Consider the following 18,170-nt stretch of genomic DNA (forward strand, 5'->3'; position numbering starts at 1 on the left):
TAGGTTTCCGTTAGACCCGCCTCTGAAAGCGCATTGGTCTTTAGGCATGTTGGAGCTGCGTCTGATTGGCTAAGAAGTGTCCGGCTTGAGGCCTGGATTTGTTCCTGTGGCTTCCGGCAGAGAGTGATTGAGAGAGTGTTACCGGAGCGGATGCGAGAGTGAGGTAAATCCGGTTTTTAATCGTGTCCTCCGGGAAAAGTAGTCAGCGCAATCTCACTGGTAGATACAACAACTTTGTGGGAAACACAAAATATCTAATTCAGCGTTTACACAAGGAACACACCAGAACTACATCTTTGCTTCAACGTTTGAGGTGCAGCTTCCGTGTGTAGAGGTGGGACAAGGACAACAGACAAGTTTGCTGACAACAGGTAGCCTGCAGTGGCTCTGCATCAATAAAATAACTATAAGGGAATTTTCTAATGCAGGGAGGAAGAATTGAAATCTTCAGTTCAGGGATGATCGTTCTGCAGAGCAGGAGTTGTCAGCAACATTAATAAGGGTTGTCAGTCATGGGAGGGAGCAGGGTCACATTGCAAGATGGAGGCTTGGATCTGTCTCCTTTACACCTATCTACTTGGTTAATGCTAAACCATTGTATCCAAAATTATGTCATTTTTTCTGTCAAGTGATTATTGGAAGATGCTGTTGTTTGCTGATTAAGTAATTGGTTTATCAATCTAAAGTGCTAATGGCTGAGTTCTGTAATCTAGAGCATGCATATGAATGATAATAATGTGTTTTTATACCCGCAAACCCTCCAGACTTATTTGATTCCTGAAAGTGTGAAAGTGTCTTGTACTCATGCCATACTCTACTTATGTTTTGTTACTACAAGAGAGCAATGAAGGACCAAGAACTGGAGACTGTCACAGCCAAAGGGCCTACTTCATCCAGCCCCTCGCTTCCTCCATCTGCACATGAGAACTTGACTTCATCTGAAGTTTGTCATCCAGAAGTGGAAGGCAAGTATTATTTACACCAGTGATTGTAATTTTGATTGTAGTTTTTTCAGTTCAGCCCAGGCCCCCTTGGAGATTCAACCTTTGCCCTCCTTTAGTGCAAAACAAGGTCACAGACTGTTGCTGTATCAGTCTTTCAGCTATAGAAATTAGGCTTTCAGGTCTATCTAAGAGACCAAATAAGCTTTCTCCCAACATTTCACCCTAACTGGCCTTCAGACTGGACCCCTCCAGCAACTGTTATTGCAATGATTTTCATAAAATAAATCTTTAATTTTAGGATTAATCATTATCAGCCAGTTGTGGCTTTTATTTGTTTTGTATTTCTTAGAAGACTCACATACTCGCTAAATTAACTACTACCAGGGCCTCCCTTTATTGGTTTAAAAGTTCATCTTTAAATACTGATGCCAAAATATTGCCAAAAATTCTGGCTATAAGTCTTACCCAGGCCGTGCAAGAACTAATACACCCATACCAGTCTGGCTTCATATGCCTCAGAAGGCAACAGACTTTAATCTCTTCTGCTCTTCGCTTATATCCAATTTTCACACACAAACAAAGGTTGCAGAGTAGTGACCTCACTAAACTCGGAAAATTCTTTCGACTACCCCTGAGAAGTACTACATAGGTTTGGCATGAGCAGCAAATTCATTCAGTGGGTCAAACATCTGTACAAGTCCCCGATAGCCAAGGTCAGGGCCAATAACTTCATCGTCTCCCTCCCCCTTTCAACATCGTAGGGGGACCAGGCAAGGATACCCCCTTTATCCTTTCCTTTCACACTAGTGCTTGAACCCATGACCATTATGATAAAGGGATACCCATACATCAAGGTGGTGTCCCTCCTTGCTGACAAAATATTAGTATACCTAGCGCATCCCCTAGAATCCATTTCCACTGTCCTGGTTTTCGGCAAATACTCTCATATTAAGTGGGGGAAACCACGGCTATTTAGTATTGGCCCCAACTTATACACTACTTCCCACACAGGCACAGATGTGGGTTACATCATTTAAGTACCTGGGAATATGGGTACAACTAGTCCCCCAAATTTTCCTACAACTCAATTTATATCCCACAATTGGCACTCTCTAACTTCAAGAACTTGAGAGTTAGAGAAGCTACTGTTTACACTGTGGGGGGGAAAGTGAATATTATCAAGATGATATACAGGTATGGGATTCAATATCTGGTATCCAGAAAGTTCTGAATTATGCAATGGACATCTCCCATAGACTCTGTTATAATCAAATAATCAAAGTTTTAAAAATCTGGGCCAACGGATGTAACTATAGATATCTCCAAATCAGGCACTCCTTTCAAGTGCATTTTTATACTCTCTCTCGCCTACAATGACCACGGTAGCTCAAGAACTTACCCTCCACTCCCCTTCCCAATTAAACTTCTATCTAGACTTTTTATGGGGGGGTAACTGTTAAAACTGCCCTTTGACCAAACTCGCCACCTTTGGGTTCAGGCCATTCTGGGACTTGACAAAGAAAAATGGGAGGAAGCCACAGACATTTTTCAAATTTTTCAGCAGAAAAGCCAATATGCCAAGGAAACGCCATATAATTGAGCTCTGGCATCCGCAGGTTTGAAAGTGCACTTTGCGCAAATACGCCGCTTATTTTTAATATGTCGGTCAAACTCATGTGAGATGGATTGCGCATATACACATCTAAAGTGTTGTCTGCTGGTGACATAGTTACGTGGTGTATTGTAAATTGCTTTTCCACTTTGCTTTTTTTTCCACAAAAGGTTTAATACATTTCTTCTGAGCGGAGAATTACAGGCTGTAACACACACACACATTATCATGCGCATGTGGCTTAATTGGCGTGTTTACACTCAACGCACATTTTTAAAATCGCAACGTAAAAATGCCCCATGTGATCTCGCCCTCAAACCTGGTGTGACCTACACACATGCATATTGACACTTGTAAGCATTCAGTGATGGTATTCTTCTAGCCTGTGCTTGACCCCACATCAATACAATACATTCTACCAGACACTGTATTCTATTTTTGTTTGTTGTTCAAATTAATAAAATTTGCCTAAAAAAAAATAAATAAATACAATAAAGTTTCAGTCACTCCATATTCCTAGACTTTCTATTTACCTGTCCAAAGTATGGCATACTCTCTCCAGTTTGAAAGCCCTCCATTTGTTTCCTGGACTGGGCTTAGCTCTATAAAATGTGAAGTGGCACTCAAAATGTTGTATACTTTTTGCTTCCTAGAAATGTCGTAATTAAAGGCAAATTAAAAAAAGTTTTTTTTTACACAAGTAACTTTGTGTGTCGTTGTCCTTAGGTTTTATCTAACCTAGAAGTGCCATTTGCTCCTTTTATGCTCCTGCTCAGGAAGAGTAATTATAGAGTGTGTTTCTTTCACTGTATGGTTTGTCTTGTGGTTCTCCTTAATAAACCTTCTGGTTGAGCATTATTTATAGTCTCCACATAGACTAATGCTACCAGGATATGTTGTAATTTGTCACTGTGACTTTTACTGAAGAAATGTATGGGTGACATAATATGGAATTGTTGCCATTAGCTTTCAATTTTGGGCCAATGGAATCTTTGTAAATATTATTAACCTGTCCAAAAGTTGCCTGAAAATTGAATGACTGTATCTTTAGGTACAAGTCATATTTGTGCCATGCTACTGCCATGATTTCAGTTGTCCACAATGGAAAGTGATTTGAGAATTTCACCCATGAATTGTTTGCAGAATCCATGTCTGGTGTAACATAAGCATTCAGTTAATCACTTGAGTCTCCTCTGGGAGGCCTTAATTGCTTTGGAACTCCACCCAAGCTCCACCTTGTGGTGTGATCAAGTGATTTGCAGCACTTCGTATAGTTGAAAATCTCAAAAAAATCATATGGCATTTTATTTTGGCAGGCTTCCCAGTATCAGATGATCATTTAGTGGAATAAACAACTGAATGCGCAATTTGGCTTCATGTCTGGGTGGCCCGCTTACACTAATCTAAAGTGCAGTTTTCCAGGTCAGGCAGTGACCTGAAATATGACAAGTTAGGTTAGTTTTTTGCCCTAGTGGTCAATTAATCAGGTGAATATGACCCACCAGGTTGCTTTTAATTGATGTTGACCTTCAGACATAGTGCTTCATTGTTATAGATTACTCTTTCAGTGTAAAATTTCACTTGTACTGTGAATTCCTATTGAAACCAAACAATTCGCTTTGTGAATTATTTTTAACGTTACCGGTTTAGAATTGGCCAGTTGATGTGTTGCCTTGTCTTGCAGCAGAAGGAGCAGCTGGTAATGCTATTACTGTATGTGATGTATCTGAAGAGCTAAGTAGGCAACTGGAAGATATCCTTAATACGTATTGTGTTGATGACAAGCAAGAGGGAGCAGGAGACTCAGAGGAGACAGAAAAGGGAGCACAGGAGACACCAAAGAATGGTGATACTGAACTAGTAGTCCAAGAGGTTAATGGTGAGAAGGAGGAAAATAAAGTTTTAGAAGACAGTAGAACCATCAATGAAACCGAAAAAGACCAGAAAAGAATGCAAGATAAGAAAAAAGTAAAGGGTCTTGGTGAGTTACAACCTTTTTAGGTTAAGTATGCCATAAGAATCACGTGTGTCTTTTACTGTCTTGATGTATTGTTCAATATTTTTTTTTCATTATTACATAATGAAACAGTTTAAGGATCACCACAGTGCTTCTGCCTCAAACATTGTGGAGAACAGCACAGTTCCATGGGCTAAAACTTTCTATAAACTAGGTATTTATAAATTATTGCTTAGTGGGCCCTGGTTATGGCACAAACCAGGTAACCACCTTAAACCGCATGAGGATGCTATTTTTGCATCCTGCCCTATAGATTGATTATTTATTAACAACAGTGTGCCATGCATACAGTGGGCAGTATTCTTTTCAAATGTGTCCAAGTCATTTATCATATTTTACAGAAGTTATTTTGTGTGTCGTTGCCCTTATGTTTTATCTACCTATAATGTCCATTTGTGTGATGTGTTTCTATACTGTATATGTAAGTGATATTTTTTTTTTTTTTTTTTAAACCCTTGAAATGATTGTGTGTGTGTTTCAGTTATTTTGTTTTTAGCAGTGGCAGTGTTTCCAGATTGCTGTTTTGTTTACATCTGACAGATCCCTCATATTTTAGGGAAGGAGATCACCTTATTAATGCAGACTCTGAACACTCTCAGCACGCCAGAGGAAAAACTGACTGCCCTGTGTAAGAAGTATGCAGAACTGGTGAGGGACTATACGTGCATTAGTGACAAACATGAATACTTCATCTAAGATTAATTATATTGTGAATTGTTTTTCATATTGTAAATAATGATTTCCCTCCTCCTACCCCTAGTTGGAGGAGCACAGGACATCTCAGAAGCAAATGAGGATACTACAGAAAAAACAAACGCAGCTTATCCAAGAGAAGGACCAACTTCGTAATGAGCATAGCAAGGCCATCCTGGCAAGAAGCAAACTGGAAAGTTTGTGCAGAGAGCTACAGAGACACAACCGTACACTAAAGGCAAGTACGATGATCTCTAAGTTCCAAGCAGAAGCATGCTGTAGAGCAACCATGTTAGTAGCACAAACTCAACTTTACTTCATTTACATATTATACTGAGACGCACCCTTTATTATTGCTGTCAAATGTCTTTCTTGAGTTTGTTCATTAAATTGTAACCCAAGGACTTCTGCTCAGCCTCTTTCATTTGTATTTGCACGTGCACAGGAGGAAGGAGTACAGAGGGCTCGTGAGGAGGAAGAGAAACGCAAGGAAGTAACCTCTCATTTCCAAGTGACACTCAATGACATCCAGTCACAGATGGAGCAGCACAATGAACGGAATGCTAAACTTCGTCAAGAGAATGTCGAACTTGCTAATCGACTTAAGAAGCTTATTGAGCAATATGAGCTAAGAGAAGAGGTGAGGAGAGAGTGGATTTTAATTAATTAATGAAGAACAAGAGAATAATGTGACATTAGCCCCCAGGGATACTGACACCTCTCAATTATATTTATGTGCTCAGCACACATTTCTCTTGCTTCCAAGTGGTCTCATAAATCATGGGATAAATTCCCTCCTGTCAGGAGGCATGGAACTACAAGACAGAATTCCGGACCCTCTCGCATTTGTTTTTCTTTTAATCCTTATGGCTCACTCCATTTAACATGAAATGTAGAATTCAAAGCAAATAAATTTCAATGTAGAACTAATGGGCATTCCTAAATTATGTGTATGTAGTGTATGAAAGCACGAAAAGAACCAGAGATGGAGTAAACACCAATTGTATTTAAAAAAATGAAGGAAAGACACTAGTTTATAAGAAATAACTTGTATTTAATTGTGTAATGTTTACTACAATTCCACTATATTGCTATATTGCTCAGTGTGTTTTTATTAGTGGGTATAATAGTTTAGAAAAATTTCAAGTGGTTTGACACTTCAATGCCATTCACTTCAATGCGTTTGGCTTCTCAAATTTTTGGCAAAGCAAATCGGGTCAGATTGACCTATCGCAACTGCTTAGTAGTCTTTCTATTGTGACTATCTCTCATTTTCTGTCTTTTGATTTTTATGCCCTCCAGCACATTGACAAAGTTTTCAAACATAAGGATCTTCAACAACAGCTAGTGGACGCCAAGCTTCAGCAAGCACAAGAAATGCTGAAAGAGGTGGAAGAGCGTCACCAGCGGGAAAAAGAATTTGTAAGTAATTATGGTCCAGTCAATCATTCTATTTTATGATTTAATATGATGCCCAATTTTTGTAGTTTTGACGCTTGGTGATCTGTAATTGAGTTAATATTACAAAAAATGCAATATCATAAAATGGGATGTTCACGTTTAAACAGTAAACCAGTAACTGCTCCCCGAGCAAAAATTTGCACATATTTTTACTTTGCCCCTATTAAATGGTACAGGGGGGAGGATGTTATTTTGACATATAAACAGCCTGCTACAATTCTTGTCTTCTGCTCTCTTATCTCTTCCCGCCTATAGAATCCCACTGTTAGTTAGATATCTGTGGCAGGCCCACCTTTCATGGCTTAAGCATTGGTGAGTAAGGTCACAGGGCTTGGTCTGAGTCTCTTGTAGGGTATTCATTGTGATTATCATAAGCAAGACCTATCCCTTTTTGGCTTAATGCATAATAGAAGTGAGCTCTCTTTACAGTGATGCTGTGCCTCTTGGGCTTACAGGAACAAATGCTACTTTGTGAGTAAAAACATGATAATTTGCATCCATATTTTGCCCGTTGCACATTATGCTCACTTTGTTAATGAGCCCTGGTTTACATTGTGCCCAGAAGCAGGGATGCATCAAATCCAGGATTCAGTTCGTCATTCAGCCAAGATTTACCTTTCTCAGCAGGATTCAGATTCAGCCGATTCCAAGTGCCTGGTCAATCTGAATCCAAAAAAGTCATGTGACACAAGAAATTAAAAATATTTTTAGTCCCGTGCTGTTCTTTCCCTACCTTGGTTTCCTAATTTGCATATGTAAATTAGGGTTCTGATTTGGTTCCATATTTAGCCGAATAATTCATAAAGGATTTGGGGTTTGGCTGAATCTTAAAGCAGAAGCAAACCCTACCCCTACCCTACATAGACCCCAGCCTAGCTGCTGGCCCGGGCAAATGCCTCTAAGCCTTTACTTAGTGCAGATTCTGTCTTCAGCCGCTTTGGTAATCTTCGGGTCTTATCCTGGCGTTTTTGGCAATTTTCATGAGTTTCGGCGCATGCGCAGTTGTCGCTAATCGTAAAATAGCTCCAAATGCGCATGTGCCGATACGGCACTTCCCGAAGAGAAGAAAATGACGCCCGTGAATTCTGCTGGATAGAATCTGCAACGAGGGGTAAGTAAAGAGTTAGGGTCTATGTAGGGTAGGGGGGTAGGGTTTTTTAACTTTACAGTTTGCTTCTCCTTTAAAGTAGTGTATTCGGTGTATCCCTACCCAAAAGTAGCGAGCAAGAAACCCGGCCACTAACCTTATCCTGCATCTTTAGGTATTTCTCATGTGTAACGTTTTACATCATACCTGTGATATAAAGGACTTCTGCAGCTGCCCTGTTTGAAATTCTAAATCTATTCTCTTGTTACAAAGGGTTTTTATTTTAACTAACTGGAAGATGTATAAGAGATGTAATGAACAAAAAGATTGATAAAAATGTAATAAATTATATATAGATTTAGGAAAGTGTACATTTTGGATGCAGGAGGGAGCGGAACCGAAAGACAAACATGGTAAACAAATCAGAAAGCAATACAAGACTGAGACCACAAACCGTATCACAATCTACTTCCTACTATAAGTTTTATTTTAATTTAAGTTGATCTACCCCATTAAGAGGTAAGAATGCAATACAAAAAGGGAAGGGTCAGTCATCTGCTCACTGAGCAACTCACTGAAGAACCTTTTCCCCAAGTTCCAAACGGTAACTATAACATGCATTTACTTTCATAGCAACACATTTTTTGTTATGATAGCTCATCTTTTGTCCTCTTAGTCTCCTTTCCTTCAGTTGCAGTACGAAATTCTAGTATGTGGGCTAGCTTTTTCCCTTATACTGCTTCCATGCTTTAAGGGATATAGTCACTTATCCATTTCCAATTTCTCCTATGTTCAGATAATATGGATTGTATTGCTCTCATTGCAGTCAGAGATTACTGTACAGTGATTTTTTTTTATCTACTATAGCTCTTGAAAGAGGCAGTGGAATCACAGCGCATGTGTGAACTTATGAAACAGCAAGAGACCCACCTCAAGCAGCAGGTAGTACACCACATTTTTTTTAATTGCATCTCTGCCCCCCCCCCCATACACACACACACACACAGCATTATGGCATGTTTATATAGTTTTGTGAAGGACATCTTCCCATCCTTTTTCCAAGGAAAAATGTAAAAATCCTTACTGAAATAAGAAGTGAGATTTGATATTAAAAATTTTGGAAGCCTTTCTGTGTTATTAAACATATCCATTGTCTTTTGTCCTCCAGCTAGCACTGTATACAGAGAAGTTTGAGGAATTTCAAAACACTTTGTCCAAAAGCAATGAGGTTTTCACCACTTTTAAACAAGAAATGGAAAAGGTAAGGATTGTATAATCAATGTTGCTGCTTGTTGCAATGAATGTAGGTAATACAGTAGCTGACTAGATCATCAGGATATATTTTAATTTAGTTTCAGTTTAAGGGTACTTGCTGTAGTTGTTCTGAAATTGGCCAGAAACACAGTGCCAAAACTTTCTGAACTGTCCCCCACAGTCTTGAACTGAAGTTGTCGGACAGGTGCTTTTTAAAGGCAGCTTCTGCATTAAAAGAGAATTTAACCACTTTGACGCTAAAATACATCCCCCCTCCGACCTACCCCCCCCCCCCCGGGCAAATGCCCCTAACTTGTTACTGACCCCTCCGTGCAGTTCCTCTCCTGTTGAGTTCATGGCAGCCATGTTCACCTGTGTGCTCTTCTTCCTCTATTCGCCGGCATTTGGTGGCGTATGCGCAGTAGATCCTTACTGCTAAATCCCTCTACTGCGCATACTCCACCAGGTCGGAGGAGAGGAGGGAGGGGGAGGGATTTTAGCGCCGAAGGTGTTGAATTCTCCTTTAGCAAGTGCTTGGACTACCAGTTACAGAGCAAGTCTGTAGAGGTAATTTTGGACCACTGTAAGCATCCACTGTCATTATCCAAGGAGAATTGTTATAAAAGTTGACTTGTGTTTATCATCATCATTTATATTCAGATGACAAAGAAGATCAAGAAGCTGGAAAAAGAGACAACCATGTATAGGTCCCGATGGGAGAGCAGTAATAAAGCATTGCTTGTCATGGCAGAAGAGGTAGGCGAATGGGTGGAAAGCACAGAAATATTTCACAGCATTATTTTGTCATATTTCAAAGGAGAACTAAACCCTAAAAATTAATATGGCCAAAAGTGCCATATTTTATATACTGAACTTATTGCAATAGTCTATAGTTTCAGCATCTCAATAGCAGCAATGATCTAGGACTTCAAACTTGTGACAGGGGGTCACCATCTTGGAAAGTGTCTGCGACACTCGCATGCTCAGTGGGCTAGGGCTTGTTACAAGCAGAAAAATAGGTTTGTCTAATATAAGCTGATGCTCCAATGCTGATTATTAAATTCTGATGCTAGTTGCACTGGTTTCTGTGCTGCCATGTAGTAATTATTTGTATTCATTACTAATCAGCCTCATATTGTGATATTTATATTCTATGTGCACTGTATATAGTGATTCAGACCCTAATCTTAGAAAGCGACAGAGCATGTGCAGTGAATTGGCAGAAAAGAATATGGGGCGCTACTGGGGCATCTTTGGGGGCACAGATCTTTACTGCTAAAGGGCTGTGGCTGCTTTGGGCTGGTACAGAAGCCCAACACATAATGTGCAATATTTCTAGATCTGTTCTAGAGCCTTATATTACGAGGGTTTCCTGCAGATGTTTGGTGACATTAGACCATGTTGTAAAATTCCTTACTGGGAGCAGTTTTGAAATCTAAAATGGAAACTGTTGCCTGAAAAGAAGGAATAAGAATAACAAAATATGCAAAGCTAATTTACGTTTTGGTTGCTGGTGATCATGACGGCTAGATTATTCAGCTTCAGTATAGAACGACACTAAATTGCAAGGCATCAGTAACCGTTTTATATAAAAAAAATAAAATGGTCTAATAACAAGCCTAAACATCTTTAGGTGAAGTGATCGAACCCTTGTACTGGTCTTCACTGGTCTCGGTGGATGTTACAAAATAAGTAACTGAAAAAGTTAATCTAAAGTTGAGCTGTCCATTTTATCAATCTAAAAATGTTAATGATAAATGTTTAATTTAACATCCTTGCACAACTGATTTAAGAGAGGCAGAGAAAAACGGTTAGCTTCTTCATATGGGTTACTGGACAAAGGATCATTAATCATGCAACTACTTATCACCTCCTCCCACACAACCAACACTTTTTTTTGGTTCTTTAGTTGAATTCAGCGACATGTACATTCTAAACAAATGCATCATCTTTGAGACACTGAATCACCCTGTTCACTATAAAGCAGATTGTTATTTTCATAATGTTCATTTCTCTTCATCTGTTTATGCCATGATACATTATTACGTAGGCACTTTCTTTCTTTATGTTAATAAAAGGTATTAATACTTTAATTCAGTTATGAAAAAGTTCAAACAGTTACGAACAGCTCTTCATAACCCCATAACACACAAATTTGAATATAAAAAAGTTATATAAGTTGGCTTATAATAATAAATATGTGTTTCAATTCAGACCATTGACCTATTCTCTCACTTTACTGAAAAACAAATCCTGTACTGAAATTTTGCACCCTGGGCCAGGTAAACATGATTTTTTTTTTTTCCAAAAGGCATTAGCTGATAGTGCTGCTACAGCAAATTTCTACCATGAAATTAGTTTTGAAAAGAGCAAACAGATTTTTTTTAGATTTAATTTTGAAATCTGACATGGGGTTAGACATATCAGTTTCCCAGGTGCCCCAGTCATGTGACTTGTGCTCTGAAAAACTCCAGTCACTCTTTACTGCTGCACTGCAAATTGGAGTGATATTACCCCCCCCCCCCCTTCCTTACCCTCAGCAATCCATCAGCAGAACAATGGGAAGGTAACCATCTGGTAGATTTACGAGCAGCATATATCAATAATTAGGCTGGTATCCACATCTGATTTCTGTTTATAATAATTCCCGGAGGATACTAAACGCGTAAGGTGGGCCATGTGGGGTCAGTATGTATTGTAATTTTAATGTAACTTAAATAAATACTTTGTTTTAACTAATGAAAAGCCTTGGCACATATATCTTTTGATATACATTTTTTAGATTTACGAGCAGCACTCAATAGTAAAAATTCATGTCCGACTGCGGCCCTTTCAATTACATTGAGTAGGAGAAACAATAGCCTGTCTGAAAGCAGTTCCATCATGAAGAGCTGGCTCTTTCTGAAAGCACGTGACTAGGCAAAATGGCTGCCTACACACCAATATTACAACAAAGTGTATTTTTTTAAATGTATAATACTGGTGTGTAGGCAGCCATCTCGGGTCATTTTTCATGTTTATGTGCTTTCAGAAAGAGCTAGCACTTTAGGATGGAACTGCTTTCGGGCAGGCTGTTATTTCTCCTACTCAATGTAACTGAATGTGTCACAGTGGGACCTGGCTTACTATTGAGTGCTGTTCTTAGATCTACCAGGGAGCTGTAATTTTGTGTTAGGGAGCTGTTCTCTGGTTACCTTCTCGTTGTTCTGCTGGCGGGGGGGAGGAAGTGAGGGGGTGATATCACTCCAACTTGCAGTGCAGCAATAAAGAGTGACTGACGTTTATCAGAGCACAAGTCACATGTCAGATTTCAAAATGAAATATAAAAAAAATCTTTGCTCTTTTGAAAAACTGATTTCAGTGCAGAATTCTGATGGAGCAGCACTATTAACTGATGTTTTCCCATGACAGTATCCCTTTAAGGAAGAGTTCAAGGTATGAGGTATTCAATTTGTCACTGAGGGGTGTCTAACTGCACCCCCCCCAATATCCACTTTATATGTTTGTATAAATATTTAATGCCTACATTTTAATATGTTCTATCTAGATCATCTTTTGCAGCATTAAGAACTTTAAGACTTCCAGGATAATTATGTGCCAGTCTGCACTCTTAAGGAGTGGTATGGGCCCATTCTTTCAGACAGATTTACTCCAGATTGTTCAGGATAGTCAGGTGATGCTTGTGCATCTCCACAGAAGCTTCAGTAGATTGAGATTAGGGCTGCCTTGAAACATCTATTGTATCCACTACTATAATGCATATATGTGTAATTTGGCTCTTTCTTTTCAGAAAACCCTGCGAGACAAAGAGCAAGAGGCTTTGCAAGCCAAGATCCAGAAACTTGAGAAGCTTTGTCGGGCTTTACAGACAGAACGGAATGACTTGAACAAGAAGGTTCAGGACCTGTGTAAATCCTTAGAGGCCCCTCCAGGCCAACTAGTCACACAAGAGGAATCCAGCAGCTGTACAGGCCTTCCACTTGGGGAAAATGCAGGACTTAGTGACAATGGAACCTGTGGGCAGCAAAATGCACCTTCATTCCCAGTTCTTCCCAACACTGCAGCTGAATGATTCAGATGTGGCAAAATGAAATTGAGTGAAAATCCATTCTCCTTTTATAAAATAGCTTCCACTTTTATACCTCCTGTGCACACTCAGAACATCATCCTTCTCTTACAGTGTAAGGGATGTTGTGTGTGTGTAGTTCCCACAGAGGATGAAGAAGGAAATATTTGATTTTTCATTTGCAGCTTCATAAAGGTCTATTCTTCACATTTGTATCTTGTTTTATATATAGCAGAGAAACATATACTGCTAAGATGGGAAGAGCAGATGTAAACATCTGAAGTTTTACTACACCTCTAAGTAAAATTACCACATTGTCATGTATGGTATATTTACCTGTAAAGCAAGGGACCTAGTTTTGCAAGCATACATACATATTAATCCATGCAACAACCGCTTAATTCTCTCTATTAGTTCTCTCTGTTGTTGCCTTACTACTTTTGACCAGTAAATGGTAAGTGGGAGCATGTTAAAGGGTACGTGATGTAATAGTGCGGCACATATTTATTCAAAGTAAGCACGCAGACATCATGACCTCATTCTCCCCAGCAGACTGACTGATGCTGCTTTTTAATTAAAAGATAATATTCATTCTGCTTCTTTCTAAACGGATGTTCATTCCCAATTTGTTTTACAAATGGAAGCCTGGTACAATACTGTATGCTACTGTAAGTCTACTATGCATTAAATTTCACTATAGTTTCTAATGTTTTCTTTACATCAGTGGTTTTCAATATAGTTTGTATTTCTATGGAAATTGTCATTTAGTTCCGTCTGTCCTTTCAGAAACTGCTAGCATTGTTTGCTGATCCATCACAGTTGTCGTTTTGCTGTATCAGAGTTTCCTCTCTTGCTACTGTAAACCATTCTAGCTGCCCCTACCCATTATACACAGTCTACTAACTATTTTCATACATCCCTCTTGTCTTCTTTGCTCACAGCCAGGGGCACCGCATTAATTTCATAAGGCCTGCCCTCCTACAGATTGCACCTATAGTGCAGACTTCACTATGCCTTCAATTTGCTTAAGGTAATGACACACTGCTATTTGCCACAGCTACACAATGCCAGAAGATACCCAACCATAGACAATACTGAGAACTGTATCTGCTAAAACACTCAAATTGTGTAATCACTCAAAAATGCATTTGTATGCATTTTTGAGCTAATATGTGATTTGAGTGTTTTAACAGAGACCATTTTTTAAGTATTGTTTATGGTTGGGTATTTTATAGCCACAACAAATCGTGCACAACAAATAGTACTTATCCTAAGCCTTAGCTCGGTGATCTCCAACTGGTGGCCATGTTGAACATGTTTTTCACCAAGCCTTTTCATGTTGCTCCCAGTGGCTTCAAACCATGTGCTTATATTTGAATGTCTCACTTGGAGGCAAGTTTTGGGGGAAGAACATATGTACTGCCAAACAGACCCTCTTGTAGTCTGCCAGTCCACATAGGGGGTTACCAGTAGCCAATTATAGTGCTTATTGGGCACCCCTAGGAATTTTTTTTCTAACTTGTGTAGCTCCCCAATGTTTTATTATATTTAAATGTGGTTCATATAAGAACATTTCAGCTAGTCCCTGATATTTATGTTTACTTCCTCTGCAAACATATTCCGCTCATATACCTGGACACCTATTGGTTTAAATTAAATTAAATTATATAGGATATTATTTTATTTTTTTTGGTTTCTTGGGCCCTCTCATAATTTGCTATCTGTATAGCAATGATATCCTTGGTACTGTTTAATTATTGTTTGCTGGATGTTCCGTCCAAAATTTTTACTTGCAACAGCTTGCTCTGTATGCAGTGTGTATATAAATGTGTAAATAACACATTTACAAGCTTGCTCCTGTTTGTTAAAGGGGTTGGTTACCTTTAACTAAGTTTAGTGTGATGTATAGAGAGCTATTCTGAAACCATTTGCAATTAGTTCATTTTTTTATTATTTGTGGTTTTTGGGTTATTTTTAGCTTTTTATTGAGCCGCTCTCATTTCTGCAATTTCAGCAATCTGGTTACTAGGGTCCACATTACCTTAGTAACCATGCATTGATATGAATGAGAGATTGGAATATGATTAGGAGAGACTCTATTCCTTCACTCGAACTAAGTAAATGGGCCCCATCGTGTTGCTTTAACCACTGATGCATATGTATTACGGGGATCAGCACAGAAGCTGTGCAGTGCAAACCACAAGATAGCCTATGGCTGAGTTTAAATTTGGGAATGAGAACACATTTAACACCTCTGTACAATGGATGCACTATATCAGGGTATTTAGAGTTCATACACTGACATTCCCTAAACCTTAAATACCAAAGAGATTGTCCTGCTCTGTGTTTGGTACAGGGAGACTGGTTTAAATCAGTAAATGCAATGAGAAAATAAGGACTTGTTTAATTATATGCACCAGAACCAATAAATCCTTAAGGCTTTTTGTCAGTTTGTTTGGTGTTCTTTGTTTAGATGCACATCTTTCGTACAAATGTACTAAAAACTAGTTCAAACCGTGATGAACTGAAGACCTATTTGTAGAAGATGATGTGTATAAATGATGAGCGAGTGGATAGTGACAAATATTTCATCCTGTTCTTAGCTTCACCTTATTTATTATTATTATTTATACGACTTACATTTCAGCTTGAAAATCATTTGCTATTTTGCATACCAGTAACTTCTTTAACTTTTGATATTGAGTTTTTATTTTTTTCGTTAACTTTTGGGATTTCTCCCCACTGAAAACTAAAATTGCAAATACTATTTATTTTCGGGTTAACTAACTTTTAATAAGGTTGATGTGGAATTGGCTGGCAAGATGTGGCGGTGTTTCAATTCAATGACCTATTCAAGTGCAGAAAGTTTCTGGACAGTTATTCTAAGAAAATTTTGTTTTCAAAGAGAAAATACTCCCTAACACTAAAGCCTCTTCTGTAATCCCCGGAGTACTGAGAAATGGCTGTCATATAAAACATACACAATGCCAATAATACTCTTTTCTTGAAAGAATGAGCGAGACAGTCTTGTAGCAAATGGAACATAAAATAAATTTAAAAAAAAAGTCTTCCTTGCTAGTGATGTGCAAGCTGACCCAAAACCTCAAGTATCTGTGTGGCTTGTACTAAATGGTGGGTTTGCGTTGAGTGCATGTAGGGTCTGGCAGTAACAATGCTGCTTGATGCCAATGTTATTAAAGATAAAAATAAAGGCTGGTATTTTTTTCCCAGGAAAGTTGGCAATCCTAGGTATAGGTCTGACTTAGGGGAATGCATTCACAGTTTCTGCCCACTGATGTCCCTGAACTCCTTGTGACTCCTTATAAACACTGGGCAAATTTACACCTGTGTAATAGCCCATAATAACCAATCAATATTTAGCTTTTTTTCAGGCAGCTGCAGGTTGAGCACTGAAAGCAATCATCTTGTTACCATGGGTTGCAGCCCAGGAGCAAATTTGCCCAGTGTTTATAAATAACCATATCTGTTACCAAAGATTCAATTTCTTAGAACCAGCGGCACGCACAGAAGCAGCGTATAGAACAGGACGACTGCCGCTATAAGTTGCGTGCAGGTCATAATATTATGGGTTTGTTTAGTTGCGGGTTAACAGAGGAGGAAAGTCTATTTAACTTGAGGGTGCCAAAAGTTAGGCACCCCCAAGTGGATGTATTTATTTACCTGACACCCTGGCCCAGTGCTCCTATCAGCACAAAAATACCCCCGACCCAGGGGTTCTGCCAGCAAGCACCACGGAGGGATCGACTTCTTCGCTCTTCAAATTTGCCGGGGCAGAAGGCTTTTTGGTTAAAGTTCAGCTTTTCGCTCTACTGTGCAGCCGCAAGAAGAAAGAAAAAGCAGGAAGAGGATCACTCCATGGTGCTTGCTAGAAAGATGACGTTCCAAGGATGTAGGCACGAAAAGCGTTAGAGAATCACATACCCTACAGATCTATGTAATTTTAAGCGTTGAAATAAAGCCGGATTGGTATTATACGAGTCTGTCTCCTGGTATGCTCCGATCAACGCTCCGCAGCGAGTCCTTGTATTCATGCTTGCTAGAAGGACCCCGGGTTGCTGCAGTATACTGCTGATAAGCTCAGGCCCGTGGTATCCGGTAAGTAAATACAATCACTGGTTAGTGCCTAATTTTTGACACCCCCAAGATAAAAAAAAAAAGACAAGTCATGGTGGATAAAATCATGGTTTAAAATGCAGGAAAACATACCTTAAGCCGGGATACCGTCGCGGGAAAAGGTTTTTTTTTAAATTCTACTCCAGCAGACTTCTGCACTGAAATCTGTTGTATAAAAATCTTTTTTTTTTTTTAATTTCATTTTGAAAACTTCACATGGGGCTAGAAATTTTGACAGTTTCCAGGTGCCCTCAGTCATTTGAATTTTGCTCTGATAAACTACAGCAATTCTTTACTACTGAACTGCAAGTTAAGCTTGCCATACACGGACCGATAAAAGCTGCCAATAGATCGAGTCAGCAGCTTATTGGCCCGTGTGTGGGCCCCTCTAGCAGGCTTCCCTGATCGTTATTAGGCTGAAAGTCGGGGCAGATGGTGATCGGGCAGGCTTAAAAATCCCGTTGGATCGCGACCACATCTGTCCGTTGATGCATCCCGCGATCTGACCACCCACATTGGCTGCATTTTGATCCGGTGCTGGTTCTTTCTGAAAGCACATGACCAGACAAAATGACCTGAGATTGCTGTCTATTTATGTTTATTTGTATTGTGACAAATATGTCTTGTCATAACTGGTGATGTTAAGGGGCCGATTCACTAACTTCGAGTGAAGGATTCGAAGTAAAAAAAACTTCAAATTTCGAAGTTTTTTTTGGGCTACTTCGACCATCGACTACGACTTTGAATTGAAGGATTCGTAGTAAAAATCGTTCGACCATTCGATAGTCGAAGTACTGTCTCTTTAAAAAAACTTCGACCCCCTAGTTCGCCATCTAAAAGCTACCGAAGTCAATGTTAGCCTATGGGGAAGGTCCCCATAGGCTTTCCTAAGTTTTTTTGAT

At 39.2% G+C, this 18,170-nt stretch overlaps 1 protein-coding gene across 4 annotated transcripts; it reads left to right on the forward strand.

Moving 5' to 3' along the window:
• Positions 1-7: 7 nt before the first annotated feature.
• Positions 8-15,583, forward strand: txlna.S (taxilin alpha S homeolog). Of its 4 annotated transcripts, none has more exons than XM_018248497.2 (11): positions 8-163; positions 839-965; positions 4,241-4,537; positions 5,130-5,221; positions 5,334-5,504; positions 5,712-5,906; positions 6,569-6,688; positions 8,682-8,756; positions 8,983-9,075; positions 9,729-9,824; positions 12,859-15,583. In XM_018248497.2, the coding sequence occupies exons 2-11, from the start codon at positions 845-847 to the stop codon at positions 13,138-13,140; spliced, it is 1,542 nt and encodes a 513-aa protein (XP_018103986.1). In that variant the 5' UTR covers positions 8-163; positions 839-844; the 3' UTR covers positions 13,141-15,583.
• The last annotated feature ends 2,587 nt before the right edge of the window (positions 15,584-18,170 follow it).

Source organism: Xenopus laevis, chromosome 2S (genome assembly GCF_017654675.1).
Source record: "Xenopus laevis strain J_2021 chromosome 2S, Xenopus_laevis_v10.1, whole genome shotgun sequence".
NCBI lineage: Eukaryota > Metazoa > Chordata > Amphibia > Anura > Pipidae > Xenopus > Xenopus laevis.